Source organism: Camelus bactrianus, chromosome 17, assembly GCF_048773025.1.
Source record: "Camelus bactrianus isolate YW-2024 breed Bactrian camel chromosome 17, ASM4877302v1, whole genome shotgun sequence".
Lineage (NCBI taxonomy): Eukaryota > Metazoa > Chordata > Mammalia > Artiodactyla > Camelidae > Camelus > Camelus bactrianus.
The window spans coordinates 41,025,646-41,044,064 of record NC_133555.1 but is presented as its reverse complement, the minus strand read 5'-3'; the positions used below and the strand labels follow the sequence as shown (position 1 = coordinate 41,044,064).

Genomic DNA, 18,419 nt, shown 5'->3' with positions numbered 1-18,419 from the left:
GGCTTCCTGCTAGGGTATTGGAGCTGTGGGGGGCTGCCGCCCAGATCCCCAGGCTGGTTTTGGAATATGCATGCTGGAGCAATCTCTGCAAAAGAGTTCCCAGGGATCAGTGTGATGGGACACAAGGCAGCTTGATGCACCGAGGTACTCCACCCTGAGAAGCCTAAGACCCGGCTGTCCCCACCCAAGCTGGTTACAGGGACAGGCTGCCCCACCACAGGCCAGACTCCAATCCCTGAGCTCTCTAATGGCCACTGACGATATGGCCATGTGACCATGGCAAGAGATAGATACCTAAAGGGTGACAGAACTGCCAAAGAGGAGGATAAAACATATAGAAACAGAGGCAGACACAGGAAAACAACTTAAGCCTCAAACATGCACACGAGGCTTGCACATTCCAGGGCCTCCTCTGAGTGCTGGGTGCGTATGAACTGAGCAAGCACATGAGGTGAGCAGTGTGATTATTTGGACAATATTGGGGACACTCAGGAACAGAGAGGGGATGTAATTTGCACAAGTCACCTCACTAGTTAGTAGAAGAGCTGGGATTTGAACCCCAGCTCTCTGGATCTCTGCTCTTAACCAGTAATCCATAGAGAAGAAATGAGGGGAGCCCAGAGGCAGATAATTAGAGCAAGAAATGGAGACCCAAGTCAGGTCTCTTTTTGGTGCCCCCTCCCAGTGCTTGTATAAATCACGACCATTCCTAGAGGGGAGGTCGACCTTGCTCCACAGGCCCCTAGACTGGGGCTCCCCAGGGCAGGGTGCAGCCTGCTCTTCTGGCCTTTGGCCCGAGCTGCCAGGGACAGGTCAGACAGGTCTGGTTGGTGCAGATGGATGAGGTTCTGCTGCTTCCGGTGCTCAAGTCCCCAGGGACCTCAGCCACTCAGTCCCACACAAGGCCTCCACCAGCCACAATCCCACTGCCCGCCCCCACCGAGAGGGTATGACTTCATCCTAGGGCCAGGACCCAGCTCAGTGTGGGTGAGCAGCAAGTATGCCCTCACCCATCCCAAGCAGGTAGCCCTGTCCCAGAAGACTGCCCTGCTTCTGCTCCCTACCTCTGCCCAGGTGACCACTGGAGATGGGTTCATCCAAGGGGAAAACGGCTCCATCTGCCTGGCCAGCCTCTTCTAGCTGGCTTCCTGTCTCCAAGTTAACTGACTGGCATGGGAAGAGGCCCAATGTGTTGTGTCCCCCACTTCTGTCCCCAACACAGCCTTAGTGTCTGTACTGCCCGGCAGGGCCTGTCTCCCTCTCCCTCTCCGCTGCCTCCCCGTCTCTCCCCACTGCCTCCGGAGGGTGTACCCGTGCTCCCAGTCCCAAAAATGTGTTCCCAGATCCACAAACGCAGAGCACAGTTAAAAATAGAGTCTCTTTATTGGTACCTGTAAGCTCAGGTACAAGGTGTTCCCACAAGCTCACAGGCTGGCAAGGCCTCCTAGGCAAGAGGGCAGGCCCAGAGCCTGGGCTTCTTGGCACAGACACAGAAAAATGAATAAATTATAGTTCTAATACTCAGGGACAATATAGAAATTATGATGCAAAATTCAACATCAGCAAACAAATGGCATAAAAGCCATAGTCACCCTTCGCCCCAGCCATCTGGCCTTAGGGTGCAGGCAGGTGGACCAGGCTGGAGTGCAGTGCCCAGAAGGCCCTGAGGGGCGTGCGATGGGCCCTGAGGCAGCCCCTTACCTTCTCTGGGCCTCCTGCTTCCCCCTCCTGCGTTGATGGGCGCAGGATAAAGGCTGTGGACTTTGGTGGGGAAGGAGGGAGGCAGGGCCGAGGACAGGAAGCAGAGGGGGCTGCATGGGGCAGAAGAGGGTTTGGTCACGGTTGGTCAGCCCAGCCCCTCCCCCTGCCCAGACACTGTCCTGGGCCAGCCCCTGCTTGCTCAGCCATCCAGAGCCAGGAAGCTGCCATATTAGACAGAGGGCTCAAATCCACGCCTGGTCTACCCCAAAGCCCGGACAGGGCAGGGCTGCAGGACTACAAGGCAAAAAGACTCACAGGGGGTCTGTGCCCCACCCTAAGCCCAGCATTGCCCACCAGTCAGAGAGGAGAGGCCAAAACCACCTAATCTCCAAATAAATTATGGAAATAAATTACAGTTTTCACAGTCCAGAAGATTCAGCCACCCATGGGTCTAGGGCTCAGAGTGGCAGGAGAAGCCATAAGAAGTGGCTGATTTCCTCCCCGTCTGGCTGTCTTTGGGCTGAGGAACATTATACAAGACAGAAGAGGAGTCTACAAAGCTCCAGGGGAGCCACATTTCTTCCTGGCCCGTGCCGTAGAAATGGAGGAGATGGTGTGGGCAAGGGGGGCTGGGCAGCCAAAAGGGGACCCCCCCCACCCCCCTCAGCACAGAAAGTTACAAAAATAAATAAATCAATCCAGAGTGTTGCACGAAAATTAGGAGTGCCCACATGGGAGCCGGCCAATACATACAGAAAGACCTCAGGGAGCCCCCAAATTACAATGAAGCAGCAACAGGACTCTTGGCGCCGGAAAAAGGCACTGTAGCCCTCACACCAGCACAGGCTCCACCAGTGAGGCCGGGGCAGTGTCCTCAAACAATTGGCTGTCCACAAAGGGAGCCAGGGCCTCCGCAGCTGGCTCAGACAAGCCCATGATGGACTCCAGGAAGCAAGTACTGGCATCCCCGGGGGGAGAAAAGGCAGGCAAGGCAAAGTGGGGCACCTCAAGGTGGTCAAGGCTGTCAGACACCTTCCGGGAGGTGTAGTGGGGCCCCAGACTATAGTCCGGCAAGGCCTGGAGCAGCTCAAAGGAGTCACAGGAAGACAAGCTGAGGTCCACTGAGCTGCTCTGGTGGGCATCCGTGCTGGTTGGCACTGGGGGGCCAGGGAGGCTGCCTTCCCCTGACCCTTCAAGGCCACTGTTGAGGAAGCAGCTGGCGTCCAGGTTGGCGTTCTCATCCAGGATGCCTGATGTAAGGCTGGAGCTGGAATAGCTATGGGTCCAGCTGGCCAGGCCAGCGGGGTCACTGGTACCAAAGATGTCAGCTGGGTGGAAGCAGCTGAGGTTGTCCAGGCCGCCCACACCCCCTTCCTCCTCCTCCTCCTCCTCTCCGCCCAGGTCAGAGTCACTGAAGCTCAGGATCCGAGCCAGGTTGTCGTCGTCCACACCAGGCTGGAAGCCAGGGCCGGGCAGGGCCGGGTGGGCAGGGCCATCAGGGGCCTCGCTGGTGCCCGAGGCTGTGGACGAATCGGTCATGTCGCTGCTGCAGCTGTTGTCTCCCAGCTCACTGCTCACGGGGGGCTTGGCCAGCGGGAATGTGGAGGCCAAGGCCTGCTCCCCAGGGCTGGGTACACCACCCTGGGCTGAGGCCTCCAGCTCCCCAAGGCTCTCGGCTCCCTGCTCTAGCTGTAGGCGGGTAAGCGTGTGGATAAAATGGGTCTGAACTCGAGCCTGGTTAAATTCCACACGGCCCTTGGGGTTCTCACAGCCCTCCCTGCAGCAGCCACAGGGGAATGCTGTGTGGTCCATCTGCAAAGACAGCAAAGGTGTGGGGGTAGGGTGAGGATCCAGTGGAGCTCGGAGAAGCCCCCAACTCAGGCTCACCCTCCCAGCCCAGCCCAGCCCAGCCCGGCCCCCGTACCTGACACTTGATGCCCGCCAGGCTGCAGCTGCAGGTCTCAGGATCACAGACCCTGTCACAGCGACAGCCGCAGTCCTCCCGGGACTGGCGCAGAGCCTGGAGCTCTCGCTTCTCCTCACGATCGATCCTCCGCACACCCGCAGTCCGCAGCAGAGCCCGCCGCTGCCGGGCTGGGTAGGGCTGTAGGAAGGTCATTTCCTCCAACCGGCCGCCTGCCACGGCCACTGCCAAGTCCTCCTCCACAGAGGCATCGTCTATGGCATCCACTGTAAGCGGCAGGCCGGCCTCCGTCTTGGGTACCCCAGCCTCTGAAAGCTGTGTCCAGGGAGACAGGAGGGATTTGAGAGGCACGCCATCGGTCACTTAAATGCCCCCCAGGTTGGGGACTTGTGGATGCCATGGCAAACGAAGAGCCAAAAGCACACCCTCGGGGCATTTGCAAAGAGATTTCCTGTTCTGTCACTCCCCAGTTCATGGACATACCCCCTCCCACAGCCAGACAGATACACCAACCCCCAAGTCCTATCCACTCCCCATCCCCAGTGAGGTCAGACAGATTCGGGCACTACACCCCCTGCCCTGCAGCAAGCAAACACATCTGTCTGCAGATAATTCAGCAGCAGACCCTGATCAAGCCAATCACAGCCCCCCCAGACCTCTTTCCCCACATACACAACGAGCAAATCAGCATCCACCTCCCCACGCCTGTGCCCATTCCCCCCACCCAGGCCAGGACTTCAGAGCTGCCCCGGGGCGTGGGCCACGGAGGGTCTCCCCACCTTCCATCGTAGCACCTCCAGCTTCTCTTCCTTCAAGCGCAGGCGCAGCTTCTCATGCCGTGCCCGGGCTTGCTCCTGCGTAAACTCAGCCAACGAGAAGCGGCGGCAGGCACTGTGGCGAGGGGCCATACCCAGAGTGCAGCCGCCGCGGCTAGGCACGCTAGTGAAGCCCTGGCACCGAGGGAAGTAGAAGACGGTGATGCCATCGAAGGCTACGCGGCCTGGGCGCTTCCGGGGAGCCCGCTTCAGGATGGACAGGGCTGGAGGGCAGGCAGGGGAGGGGCAGGCATTAGTTCTCTGTGAGGCAGGGCCTGGCCCCTAGAAGATGATGCTGAACTATATCTCTCCTTCCACCCCACCCACCTCCCAAAAAAGAAATGGACCTGAGTTTAGGAGCCAACCTGGCTGAGAATGGAGCTGATAAAATCCAGTATCACCCTTTGTCAGCACTGGCTTATTGTTATTTATCAGTCCAAATGAGAGCATGTGTAAGATTAAGCATCTTTCCCATCTTTAGTAGCCATTTACAGTTCCCTTGTACAGTTTTCTATAGTTTAAAAAAATGGATTTGTAGGTGCTTTTACATTAGACATGGTAATCATGTGTCTAACCTATCTACACAAATATTTCAGTCTTTTATTTTTGCTCATGGCCTTTTACAAAATAATTTCTAAGGTTTATGTAATCAAAGATATATTGCTCTTTTCCTTTATGGCTTCTGCATTTTGCAACAGGCCTTGAAAGGTCTACCCTTTATAAGTTATTAAGTATATTGATTAGTAAGCTATGTATTGGTTTATTCAATACGCATATTGGTATTTGTTGATTTTTATTAGGTTGAGCCATAAGAAATTACCATAAAATAATCAAATCTTGGCAATTCCATATATTTAAACTTAATATTATATCCAGCTACTTGAAGGAATTCCCTTTACTAGGTTTCCTGTATACATATACTTAAATTCACCACATGGTAGTCAACCACGTGCAAATGATGGCAATTCTGCCTGTCCTCACCCAATATATTTAATTCTCATCCTCTCTGCTAACTGAATTGGCCAGCACTTCCTGAACAAGGTTAACTAACAGTGGTGACAGTGTCTTCATCTTGTTCCTGACTTAGTGGCACTGCTTCCAGTATTTCCTCATTAATCACAATGCCAGTTTTGGGGTTGAGACATATCTTCTTCTTCTTCTTTTTTTTTTTAACCATTTAGCATAGAATTCTCTTCTTCCTATCCTAGCGAGGGTCTTATCTAGACGGAATGTTGCATTTTATAAAATATTCTTTCAGTATCTACAGCAGCTCTCCTATTTTCCCTCCTCTGACACAGTCACAGTAAACTATATGATTAGATTTTATAGTATTAAACATCCTTATATTTCCAGAGAAAACCCATAGTAGTTTAGTCAGTTAACGTACTGTTACATTCTATCTGCTAAAAATTACTCTTTTCTACGTATAATGCACAGATATGCATATAGTACATAAACAGACATATCCATAGTATTAAGATGTCACGGTGGGGATGATTAGGGAAAAAATGTCTAATTGGGCTCCTTGAAATTGGGGGTGCAATAATGAAAAACAAGGTTGAGAAACACTACTCTAGGGCCATCTTTTGTCAGTTTGGAATCAGAATTATGCAAGCTGGAAAAATAACTAGGGAAAAACCTTTTCATTGCATTCAGGCAAAGCCGAACAGCATTTCGACAGGCAAGGGACTAGCCTGACAGGCCCCAACGCGGAGAAGCATGAGGCGTGGGACTCGGGCAGCTCAGCTGGTAGAGGAAAGGGTTCCTTCCAGCTGGAGAAACGAAACTAGAACTAAAAGACGGAACCAGGCGGGAAGGTCCCAGGGCCACTGAGCAGCCCTGCCCTGAACAGATGACTTCGAAGCTGGAGAGTCCCAAGGTCAAAGGTGAACTGAGTTGGGCCCAAGTGCTTCTGGACAGGGGGCATTCCTGAGTGACCCATGCGACGGAAGTGGAGGAAGTGGAGAGCCAAGTAGGGGAGTTAAAGCCATGGGGACACGACCTCCAGAGGCTGGGACGACTTTGACGGGGCCTCCTGATTTCGGCCTCAGGAAGGAAGGAGGTGTGTGACAGGGTCCCCAGGGGCAGAGGGACTCACGGGTAAAACTTCGCGGGCCACAGAAGTCACGATCAGGTGGGGGCATCTGATCCCAGGGGCTCTCCTCCTCGGAGTCCCAGGCGGGGGAGGCTGACGAGCTCGGGGAGCAGGAGGGAGAGTGGTGGCCGGAGAAGGACGAAGAGGAGGAGGACGAGCAGAGCGAGGAGGCGTCCTCATCCAGCTGGTCAAACTTCCTCTTCAGCAGCCCGGTCATGGTGGCGAGGGGTGCTCTGGGGTCTGGGCACACACAGCCTGGAATGGGAAAGGGTAAGCTCTAGATGGCAGGCCTGAGGACAGGAGATGGGCGCCCAGCCCCCGCTGTCACCTCTCCCTCCCACCCTCCAAGGTGGCCCAGGCCTCCCTGGAGAGCTCTGCATGCCAGGCCCCATCTCCAGGAGGCTTCCTTCTTTGCACAAGACAGAGCACAAAGGTCCAAATCCACATTCTGGCACTTGCAGACTCTAGCCACCTCTGCTCCAAAGCCTTCCTGGGACAGCGCCAGGCACCTTCCCCACAACCCCCTCCAACCCACCTACACGCTTGCATACACCAGACCGACAGATGGACCGACAGACCTCAGCCTGGCCTCACTCATTCCCCGACAGGAATCCTGGGGGCTGACTCACGGGCTGGGTGATTCACACGGCTGCATCTGTGTGCCTTTGTGTGTGTGAGGCCGTCTGCGCGCCAACAGCCTGCACAGCCCTCATACGGTGACTCGGCTTCCTCCTCCTCCTGCCCCCCGCACACCCACAGATACGCCACCCTGCACACACCAGCCACCCTGCACACACCAGCGGCGGGCCCTTGCTCAGGGCCAGGCTGACCAGGGCACGTCAGGGAACAGGCTGGCTTTGACACTGGCCCTGATTCCCAGACGCAGAACTTTCCTGAGCCCTTCCTCTCCAGTGAAGTTGCTGCTCAGACTTTCCCTCAGAAACCCCCACACACAGAAGTCCCCTGCCTCCAGGCCTGACTGTGGGACCAGAGCCACCTGGGCTTCGTGTCTCTTTAGTATCTCCTGTTTGATCTTCGAAATTCACCTTCACCTTGCCCTCCACTCCCAATATCTAACCCTGTTAGTTTGAATTACAAACTTCCTACGGAAATTATTTTTTCTCTTAAAAAAAAAAAAAACACAACAAACCTTCTTCTAGTGAAACTGACCGGCCAAGATGATTTCTCACTCTCTCCTGTCTGTAGCTGGGTGACCCCAGGACACACTGCTTGCTGTGTCTTCCCTTTAAGGGTCTCAGCCTTCCATGGGAATACAACCAGAGACTCGCACAGCCCGGCTGGCCTCCTCCGAGTGGAGGGGACTTGGGGTTCCTTCCACTAAATGCTGCAGCAAATAATAGCCCCTCCCACTGCTTGGGAATCCCCAAAGGACTCGGTCCTTAGGGTTGAGCACAGCTACCTTGTCTCTCTGTGGTCCTGCGGCACTCAGGGCTGGGCCCCAGGAGGTCACCAGGAGGAAGGGGAAACGATGCAGAGGCCCCAGTGCTTGGGAGCCCCTCCCCCACTGCCATCACAGGAAATGAGAGAGAACAGGAAAAACCAACAAGAAGGCTGGCCATCTCCCCTCCTCAGGTGTCCTTTCTAAACACCCCTATCCCTCCTTGCCTATCCTCCCACAAAGTCCTTGGATCCCAAACTGGGGTGGTATGCTGTCAATCGACTTACTGGATGGAATTCACCCCAGGGACAGCCTCTCCCCACAGGGACAAGAGCAGCCAGAGAAGCTCCCTGGCTTGCCAATCCTCCAATAACGCTGGGCCCAGGGGAAGAGGACACACAGGTGTTTCCGGGGGCTTCTCAGCAGTTTCTCAGGCTTGGCACCCCCCACCCCAGGGTCAAACCACAAACAAAAACAACCCAGCTCTCAGCTGACCTTGAAGTCTCTCCCAGGAGATGGGGGAATGCATGGCCCAGAGGCAGGCACACATATACACACATGCAGACAGAGCACAGAGGCACTGAGACGCACAAACACGCTTGGACAAACCACACCCACACATCTCGTCCCCACCACAATCCTGCTGGGAGACCCCATCCTTTCCTAAACTCCAGATGCTGTGCACAGGATGCTGAATGCCTCCCTAATCACATGCCTGAGACTCCCCCAAACCAGATGCCCACTTGGTCTCTGCCTGGTCATCCCTTAGAAACAAAATTCTGCAGGCCTCAAATCGAACCCCTTGTCTCTGTTCCCCACCCCCCATGCCATCTGTTCCTCTTCCTGTGTTCCCTATCTTAGTAACAGCACTGCCACCCACCCAGTTACTCAAGCCAGAAACCTGCAGTCATCCTCAACCCCTTCCTGTCTCCCTCCATCCACATCCAATCACCGGGTCCTGGAAGCACACATTAGCTCATTTAATCCACACAGGGCCAGGCACAGACTTGGCAGGAATCATGGAGGCCACCCAGCATTAAGAAACTTGACTCCAGAATCAGACTGCTGCCATTTGAACCTTGGCTTGGCTCTCAATTCATTGGATGACCCTGGGCAAGTTTCTTAATTCCCCTGTGTCTTCAATTCTTTGTCTTACAACCTTATAGGGTTGGGAGGTAAACATGAACCCATACATGTCAAGTTCTTAGAACAGTGGTAACTGCTTAGTGAATGTGTCATTCTACACTGTGAAAAAAGAACGAGCTTCTGGATACACACAACACAGATGACTCTCTGTGATACTATGCTGAGTGACAGAAGCCAGACACAAGAATACACGTGAATGAAGTTTAAGAAAAGGCGAATCCAATCAGTGACAATACAAGTCAGAATTGTGGTTACCCCGACAGCTGTGAAGGGCATGCACTGGGGACAGTCGGAAGGGAATCTTCTGGGGGGCCCTGGAAATGTTCTATGTTGATCCGGGTGGTAGTTCCGTGGGTGTCTAAAACTGTAAAAATTCATCTCACTGTACACACAGGACTCATATACTTTATGCATTTACATATGTCACCTTCAATTCTGCAGCTTTATTACCCCTATGTCTCTGTCCCACAGCTACTACCCATGTCCCCTGCCTCTGGTCTCGTCCTCTCCCCACAGCCATTCTTTACCCTGCAGCCAAAGTGATCTTATTAAACCACATATCTACCTGCCACTCTCAGGCTTAGAATCACTCCTCAGCTCCCCTTAGGGGAGCTTGCCCTCAGGATCAAGCCCAGAATTCCAAGAGAAGCTAAAGCACATCTGGCTGCTGCCTCCCCTCCAGACTCATCATGCAAGGCTCTCCCGACCCCCTCACTTTACACTCCAGCTGAACTTGCAGTTGTCCTGATGGCCATGACCTGCTCAACCCTTGGCCTCTGCACAAGCTGGAACCCTGCCTCACCCCCCCTTAGAAGTCATCTTCAAGAGGACCTCCCTGAAACCCTCACTCCTCCCCACTACATGCCTCTCTGGGCTCCCCTGGGCCCTGGGATTCCCCGATCACAGCCCTTATGGCCCCTTCCTGCAACGGCCTCACAGCTCATCTTCCTCACACCAGGCTGAGGGCCTTTCTGCCTGGCTGTCACTGTGCCTGTGCCTGGAATGGAGTCTGGCACAGACAAAGCACCTGAGGACCATCAAGGGTAGGCAGGCTGGCACTGCAGATCAGGTATAAACAGAGATAAGATTTAGGCACACCAGGCTCTGGGGGCCATTGGTCAGTGTGCCCTTCTCCTGCTCCTTCACAGTTAGTTTGGAGGCAGGGCACATGCTCATCCCCCAGCCTGTGCCAGAAGGTTTCAGCAAGAAGAGTACCCAGAAGGGGGCAGCCCTCAGGGCAGGAGCAGGAAGCTCAGGCTGCAAGCAGGTGCCAACACAGGTATCTTAGGATGCAGGTTCAAGCCAGACACCCTGGCTTTGCCTCAGGGATGTCTACAGAATGAGAGCTTAAGGTGAGGGGGTTATAAACTCCAAGGCTGTAGACAGGGAAACCGGGACACAGGGAAGCCACAGCCATGATGCAGGTTCTAGTGATGAGCCCCTAGCAAAATCTGCAGAACTGGAAGTGAGAAATTACCTCCTCCCTGATGCTGGGGGAGGAGGAGGAGCCCCTGGGTCTTGTGCTTGGCTGTCCCACCTGGGAATCCAGAGGCTGAGAGAGGCAGAGGCAGATGAGACAAAAAGCCTCAGCCAGAGACAAGGAGAGGCCAAGTCAGAAAAGGAATGAAAGATAGTGAAAGAGTCCAAGAAAAGTGTCAGACAGTGAGTCAGAGGGTGGGGGAGGGGCCCTAAGCAGCTACCCAGGAATCAAGATTCCTGACCGTGGCACTGTTCCCAGGGTGAGCACAGCCCCCTCCGAGGGTCCTGGAGGAAAGAAAAGCAATTCCCAGGAGCTGGCTCAGACAGAAATACCACACCCCCGAGGAGCCCCGGAGACAGGCCCTGAATCAAGGAGAACCAGGCTTCTTCCGGGATCTGCCTGGGCCCTGAGAATCAGGCCGCCCTACTGCCACCACACACAGGAGCTGACAGCCTGTGATGAGGGGGTGACCCCCACATCCAACTCACCACCACTGTCTACACCCTCAGACCACACTCTGTGAACTCAGGGAAGGCCACCTCATCCTAGACACCAAGCAAGTAAAGGCTATTTGGGTGCGGAGATCCTCAGGCCTCTGAATTGTCACACCAACTCCTCTTCAACCTCAGCAGTCCCAAAGCCCCAGCACCCAGTCAGAGCTGCTATTGGGAAGTGGGGCACCTTCAGCTGCCTCCACTCCCTTTCAGGAACCTGAAGAATGAGTCCTTTAACCTCACAGCCCCAGGCCTTGGCCAGGTCAGTTCCCCCCCCACCCCCCCACCCCCGACACCTGGGGTCACATGACCTCGGACCCGAGGAACTCCTTCCTGGGAGAAGGTGGGGTGGGCATGGGGGCTGGCTAGAAAAACAGCCAGGGCAGCCCAGAGAGGGCAGATAGGAAGCCTTGGCACACCCCTCCCCCACCCCTCCCTCTGAAAGTGATCCCTGGGGGAGGGGACAGTTCCTCAGCCTTGGCGTCCAGGGCCTGGCACTGGAGAGGTGCCAAATGTTTGCTGGCTACATAAGGCAATTGCTCCTGCAGAAGGGAAATTGCACCTGACAGCCACTACTTCCCCCACCAAGACTCCTTCACTTCCATTCATTCATTCATTCCCAACAAACATTTATTGAGGGCCCATGATATGCCAAGCCCTGTGTCAGACACCTGGGCACACATGGAGCAAGACATACATTCCTGCAGCCACCTTGAAGCTTTGAGTTTAGTGGGGAGGAGTATAATCAGAGTTAGGAATCTTGTTGACTGCTGGGATGGAGGGCAGGAGGGGTACAGCTGGGGGTGAAGACTGGTCTCTCAGAGGAAAGGATGGGATGTGCGAAAAGTTCTAGAAAGAGAGAGAGGGACACAGCAGGTGCGAGGGACTTGAGAAGGGAGAGCCAGAGAGGTGAGGGGGAAGGGGTTTTTTCAGGAGCCAGCGCTGACGAAGCAGGCTTTACCCTGAGGGCACAGGAAGCCACAGAAGGGTTAAGTAGGGAGTGACAAGACCAGATTTGCATTTTAAAAAGATGGCTCAGCACTGGGACAGGAGGGGGTGTGACCGGTTGGACCGAGCTGCCAGAGCTAGGTGAGAGATGACAGGCCAAAGGCTTAGGAGAAAGGGGAAAGGAACTTGGTGACCTCTGGATATAGGGACAGAAGAGGGCAGTGATGTCAAGGATTTGGGGGCTAGTGATGAGTTCCACCTCGCGGGACTGTGAGACATCTGAGTGGAGGTGTCGGGTGGGCAGTAGAACCGAAGAGGGACCCTCCCGTGTCAGGAGTGTGGGCTGTGTGTGACTGTGCCAGGGAGCAGGAGTGACTAAGTGTGTGACGGCTGCTGTGGTGTGGGCATCTCTACTGCGCGTGCCGATGAAAGGGCCCCCGGGGAGGGGAAACTGAGGACAGGGAGGACGTACGTGCTGGGGAGGGGGCCGCGCGTGGGAGAAGCCTACGTGTGCCCGCGGGTGGCCGGTGTAGCTGCGCCCGTGACTCACAGCGGTGGCCTCTGCGTGTGACGGTGACTGACAAACAGGTGAGCGTACGACACAATCCCTCCTCCTCCCTCCCTCCCTCCTGGGGTCCATGACTCACGGAGCCTCACTCCTCGCTCATCCCTCCACTCCCTCCCTGACCGGCGCCAGGCACTCGCCGCAGCCCCGGCACCCGCCCCCGGGGGGAGCCCGAGGAGGAAGGCGACAAATGTCACCTGCTCCGGCCACGCGAGGAACTTCTGAAAAGTTCTCAGGCAACTAGGTCAAAAGGGAACTCACCCGAGGACACGCGCCCGCTGCCACCCCGCCACCCGCGCGCAATCCCGACTCGGCCGCCACTTGTCCGGCGCTCGGGGTGCTCGGACCTCTCGGGGTCCCGAAGGCGGGGCGGGGGAGGGGACCGGAAAACCCGCGACTGTCGCCTCCCGGGCTGCTTGCCCGGACTCTGGCCATGGCGCGCAGTCCGGGGCCGGGCTGCCCGGCCCCATCGCCCACGAAGAGTGATAGGGGGCAAACGGCAGGGGCTGGAAAGCAGAGCCCCCAGCGCGGGACGCCCCCTCCTCAAAGTCCTGTCCCGCGGGCCCGGAGCCGCCGGTGCTTACCTGAGATCCCCACACTAGCCAAGGGCAGCGCAGCGATCCGCGTCCCGGCCGGGGACGCCCCCCGCGCCGCGACCCCGCGCTCGCTCGCTCGCTCGCTCGCCCGCCGGGCCGGCAGCCGTCGGCCCAGCAGCCCCTCGCTCCGAGCGTCCGGCAGCGGCGGCGGCGGCGGGAGACTGGCTGCTCCCGGCCCCGCCCGTCGCTCCGCCCTCCTCGTCAGTGGAAAACTCTGGGGCTCACGGCGCTGACGCACGCCGGGCCTCCCGCCCGCCGCCCCGCCCCGCCCCGCCCCGCCCCGCCCCGCCCCGGAGGCACCGCCCCCTCCTCCGCCCCAGCCGGCGCAGCGTCCGCAGGGCCTCCGGGCGGACTCTGACCCCGCGCCAGCGCCGAGGCCTCTCCGCCCCCAGCACCCTCCCGCGCCCCTCCGCCGCCCTCCCCGGTGCTCTCCCGCGCACCTTCCGAGAGTCGCCGACGCTCAGGGCCGGCAGAACAGGGTCGCAAACTTCGCCCCCCTCACCTCATGGCCCCCGTTTACAGGTGGGTAGACTGACGCCCGGAGCAGCGCGGAGCGTCCGTCAGGCCCCCCGGCGAGACAGTGGCAGAGCCGAGGCCTCCTGCACGCCCTAACCCTCACCCCGTCCGAGACAGTGTACTATAATCCCAACAAAACGTTCCTTCCTCCGCCAACGCCGCACCACCCACTCCCAGATCCTCCAGGAAAGTAAACTCTGACAAGAGATGAACCAGAGGTGGGGGGTGGGGATTCAGGGAGGGGGTAGGGGGAGGAGGTCCTCCTTGAGTCTGACCTTCACCTCTACCCAAGGGCCAGACTCTACAGAAGCCTTGAGCTTGGGGTTCCTGGAACCAGCTTACTCCCATCACTCCGCACCACCACACCATCCTTCCCCTAAAAAAGAAGAAAACGGCTGGATTCTTCTGAGCCAGACCCTGGCCACTTAAAATGGCCCACTGCCTTCTCTGCTCCCGCCAAGGCCTTCCTGACTAGAGGCCAACTCTCACTGTATTACTGCGCCGGGGAAAGTGTGTGCATGCGCCGGCAGGTCAGTGAGTTCTGGCCCAGGAGCAACCCCCCCTCCCCTCCCCACTGCCACCCTCCCCCACCCCACACCCCCACCCTTCCCCCTCTACCCAACGGCTGGTCAGATCCTACCCACCATGTGTCCCGTGTCCCCTGAGCGTTTCTACCCTCACACCTTTGCTGCTGTTCTCTCGTCTGGGGTACCTTCTTGCCCTGTCGCCGCTTAGCAGAATCCCATCGCCTTTAAGGTCTCAGCTTGCACTGCCTCCTCCAGGGAGCCTTCGTGGGAGTCTGATCCTCCCCCTCCCAGCCGAGCTCCCGCTGCATTCTGGGTTCTTTCTGACTGTCCTAGATGAATGCTGTCTGTGACTAGCCCAGCCCTCGGGATTTCCTTTCTACCTAACTCCAGGTGGGGGTTGGAGGTGACCTATCCTGCGTGGATGGCATCTAGGGTAGAGATAGTGGTGAGGGCCCCTCTTTAGCCACGGGTGTGTATGTAGAGGGGGACCAGGAGGGGTCTGCCTGCCCCTTACCTTTCCAAGGAAGAACCATAGGAGAAATGCAGGTTGGGGGACGCTACAGCTCCTGTCCCTCCAGAAAGCTTTGAATGTGTACCTGGGGGGCCTGCAGGGGGTGGTGTCTGGACAGACAGCTGAAGCTAAGCTTCCCAGAGCCCTTAGAATGAAGTCTTAACTCCGTGGAGCCTACAAAGCCAGAATAATCTATCCCTTCCCCACCTTTTCGGCCTCACCTCCCGCTCTTCAAACTCCCATCCCCCACTCCCTTTCCTGCTCTTCCGTTTTAACATCTTTAATGTGTGCAGATCTTTTTATTTGTACATTGTGCTTTAACATTGTACAACTGCACGTGGTTTTAATTTGCACACGGAGTATTCTGTTCTGTACCGCCTTAAGTTTCTTCCACCCTTACCTCTGCCCTCCTACCCCACACCCTTGATAACTGCACGCCAGCCCTGATTGCCAGCAGTCAGTTCTTGGGGTGTGTCCTGCTCATCCTGGTTTAAACTTCCAAAGATGCTTATCTCCAGCCTGTACCTGCCTTGCACCTACTTAGTTGTATGGTTTCCTTGTGCATTTCTTTGTGAGTCGTCCGTGAGCACTGGGACGGCAGAGGCTGTGTCTGGTTATCCTCTGTGCTGGTTAAGAATGTACTGAATAAATTAAGTCTGCCTAGTACATATGTACAAGGCAGCTGACGCTCAAGGAAAGGGCAGGGCTGGAAGTGGAGATGGCAGGGTCATCAGCATACAGCCGGTGAAGCCATGGGTGTGGCTGAGACAGCTCAAGAGTGTGTTTAAGGTCTACAGAGCTGAGTGTCCGTTGCTAGAGGTGACTCAGCCCTTAAGGGCTGTGAGGCTGGTGGCCACCCACCCACTCTCACCCCCCCATCAAATACTCAGCTGTGCTGTCCCCTGTGGCTGCTGGTTGCAGACCTAACTGGTCCCATGGAATCATTTCTTCCACTGCCTCCTCCTTCCTGCCTCTAATCTGCTAGCTAGGTCCCCAGGAGAAAGAGCGAGTCTCTGGGACCTACAGTGAAGTTTTAGTTTTCTCTGTCTTTCTCTCTCTCTCTTAAGTCTTCCAATTTGTAAAATGGGAACGCTGGACCAGTGAACCCCACCCCACCTTCAACATTCCTTGAGTTAGTTTCTAGAAGATGCTGCCTGCTAATGAGGGAACTGGGCAGGGTTAAGCACTGGAGTTTATGAGGGTCTCAGGCTGCCTCGGTTTGCATCCTGCTGGGCTGTGTATGAGGGAAACCAGACAGGACAGAATCCAGGGCAGGGAATTGGCTAGAGCTGGAGGGGGTGCTTAGAGCAGGGAGCCCAGTGGGTGATGGGGTTTGGGAGGCAGGAAGAGAAGGAAAGAATAAGGGCAAATATAGGCAAGTAAAAAAAAAAATCAAAGAAATGATGTGTTTTCTCTAGACAAGCATCACCCTGTCCTGGGATGGGCTTACCAGATGTTCCCCAGATGTTGCTGGTGATGGGAAACATCTTCCTCTGGGATCCCAACTAAGCTCTTCCTGTTGGTGGGGAAACGAAGGGTCTGTTCCAAGGCAAGGAGGGTGGGGTCTGGAGCAGCATCGATCTGTGACTATGGCACATACATAGGCAAAAACACACCCACACATCCTCAGGGAATTTCTGAATACTTAGGAGAGTCTGATGAGTTTCTCAAACATTCAGTGTCCACAGACCACCCACTTTTAGGTACATAAAAAATTACTACTAGTTTTAAATAAACCATTTTAAAAATTAAAAATTAATGATGCATTTCCATCTAAATGACTAAAATTAAAAGAACAATTTCTTTTAAGGAACAAAATGTGGCAAGATTGAGAATTCGCCAGATTTTATCATACATTGTAGGTGGGAGGGTGAATTGATAGTTTGGAAAATAATTTGGCAGTACCTACCAAGGCCAAACTATAATGTTGTAATTCTACTCAGTATATTCCAAAGAGAAAAATGTGCCTATGTCCACTGAAAGACACAAGCAGCTTTATAACAGCCTAAAACTGGAAACACCCCAAATGTCTAATAGGTGAGTGAAAACAATTGTGATTTATCATATAATGGAATATTATACAGGAATGAAAAAGGACAAATGATTGCCTTATACAATGACAGGGATAAATCTTAAAAAACATTATGTTGATTAAAAGAATCCATGCACAAAAGAAGAATAACTATGATTCCATTTATTTATATGAAGTTTAAAAACAGGTGGAACAAATGCATAGTGATAGATAACATTACCTTCAGGAGTATCGGCTGGGAAAGGTGACAAAAGCCTTCTGGGGTGCTGGAGACGTTCCATGTCTTGTTCTGGACAGTGCTTGGACACTACATATGTAAAAATTCAACTCCTATACTTAAGATTTGTTCACTGTATGTAAGTCTTACCTTGATAAAAGGAGGGGAGTAGGGGGTGACAATCATGGTGCTATAACTGTGAAAAGGATGCCACTGTTCTCAGGCTTCCACCAGTAAGTCTGCCTCCTGACCAGTGAGGGATACCTGAGGCTGAAAGGTCAAGTTCAGCAGTTTGGGTTTCTCTCCACTTAAGAGAAATTAGTGTAAGAATTTTATTCCACCATGATTCTTAGTTGCAGGGACGTTCATACTTCTTGCGTGGTTTTGCATGGTTTTAGCTCTGACATTTACATCTTTGAATGATTCAGAGTTAATTTTTGTATATGATATAAGGTCAAAGTTCAGCTTCATTCCTTTGCATGTGAATATCTAGTTTTCCCAGCATCCTGTGTTGAAAAGAAACTATTTTTCAAAATCAAATCAAAACAGCTAAGTCCCCAGAAGACCTGCAACCTCCGTCAGCCTCCCATGTGCTGCCTCCGGGGTTTGTCTGAGGAATGGGGACGGCTTCCTCTGTCTAGGATGGCCTGGCTCTCTGTCCAGGTTGTCTGCTTGTGATAACATGCCCTTGTAAATGCCTGTGGATTCACCAAGAGTAGGTGGTGGGCTCTGCTGTTTCTGAGCCACCCTTGGTTGTGGGGAGGGAAGGGAGGAGTCTTTAGTGATGCTGGGAACAAGGACTAAGGTCTTATCCCCTTAGGAGGCTCAAACATCCCTCTGGGGACAATCCCACTCTACCCTCCTCCTCTTCCCAGTCCTGGGGAGAGTCCTGTACCTCTCCACCGTGCCTCTTCCTCCTTTCCCTCAAAGGAACTCACCTCTCCAAGCCCCCATCTCACCACCCACCCTAGTCCCTGAAACAGGCTAAAGGTGTGGCTCCCAGACCAGTAGCATCAGCATCACCTGAGAACTTGTTAGAAATGCAGATTCTTGGGTCCTCCCGAGACCCACTGAATCAGAAAGTCTGGCAGCGGGGCCCAGCAACCTGTGTTCTAACAAGCCCTCCATTCATTCCGATGCACATCAAAGATTGAGACCCACTGACTTAAGGCTGTGGAAAGCAAAACGCAGGAGAGGGAACTGTCTTCAAGCACATTTCTTGAACATCCTTGTTTATCTAAAGTGAAGACTTCTTAGTATAGACCTGTCGATTGAAAATCTGAGCGGTTGAGTTCTGGGTCAAAGGATTTTAACAGTATCTGCCAAATCACCCTCCCAAAAGTTGTGCCATTTTCAGTTTCAACCAATAGTATTTGAGCTTGCCTTTTTCCCAGTAGCCTCCCTGGCACTGAATGTTATCAAACTTACTGACCTCTGCCAATCTGATAGGAGA

General features: G+C 54.5%; 1 protein-coding gene and 1 long non-coding RNA gene across 9 annotated transcripts in view; one reads left to right on the top strand and one right to left on the bottom strand.

Moving 5' to 3' along the window:
- Positions 1 to 1,364: 1,364 nt before the first annotated feature.
- On the bottom strand, positions 1,365 to 14,483 carry CSRNP1 (cysteine and serine rich nuclear protein 1). 6 transcript variants are annotated; one of them, XM_074345201.1, is made up of 5 exons: positions 14,363 to 14,481; positions 6,539 to 6,790; positions 4,405 to 4,664; positions 3,626 to 3,940; positions 1,365 to 3,513 (listed from the first exon to the last, which is right to left on the bottom strand). In XM_074345201.1, exons 2-5 carry the CDS (start codon positions 6,750 to 6,752, stop codon positions 2,533 to 2,535), a joined length of 1,770 nt encoding a protein of 589 aa, XP_074201302.1. In that variant the 5' UTR covers positions 6,753 to 6,790; positions 14,363 to 14,481; the 3' UTR covers positions 1,365 to 2,532. The 6 variants fall into 6 exon arrangements, with proteins under 6 accessions (XP_074201302.1, XP_074201303.1, XP_074201301.1 ...); XM_074345202.1 differs by lacking the exon at positions 14,363 to 14,481 and adding an exon at positions 14,324 to 14,347; XM_074345200.1 differs by lacking the exon at positions 14,363 to 14,481 and adding an exon at positions 13,152 to 13,325.
- LOC123614284 (uncharacterized) overlaps positions 13,473 to 18,419 on the top strand; it is a 17,510-nt gene continuing 12,563 nt past the window's right edge. The window contains exons 1-2 of one of the 3 annotated variants that reach the window (XR_012500078.1): positions 13,473 to 13,685; positions 13,972 to 14,209. This is a non-coding gene — a long non-coding RNA (uncharacterized LOC123614284). Of the gene's footprint in view, positions 14,210 to 18,419 lie in introns of all 3 variants that reach the window. The other 2 variants (XR_012500077.1, XR_006721628.2) reach the window with 2 other exon arrangements.

Coding starts and splice junctions, on each gene's coding strand:
- CSRNP1 (XM_074345201.1), bottom strand. CDS start 6,752: ATGACCGGGCTGCTGAAGAGGAAGTTTGACCAGCTGGATGAGGACGCC. Junction 4,665..6,538: donor TGGCCCGCGAAGTTTTACCC/GTGAGTCCCTCT, acceptor CCTGCCCTCCAG/CCCTGTCCATCCTGAAGCGG. Junction 3,514..3,625: donor TGGCGGGCATCAAGTGTCAG/GTACGGGGGCCG, acceptor CTGTCTTTGCAG/ATGGACCACACAGCATTCCC.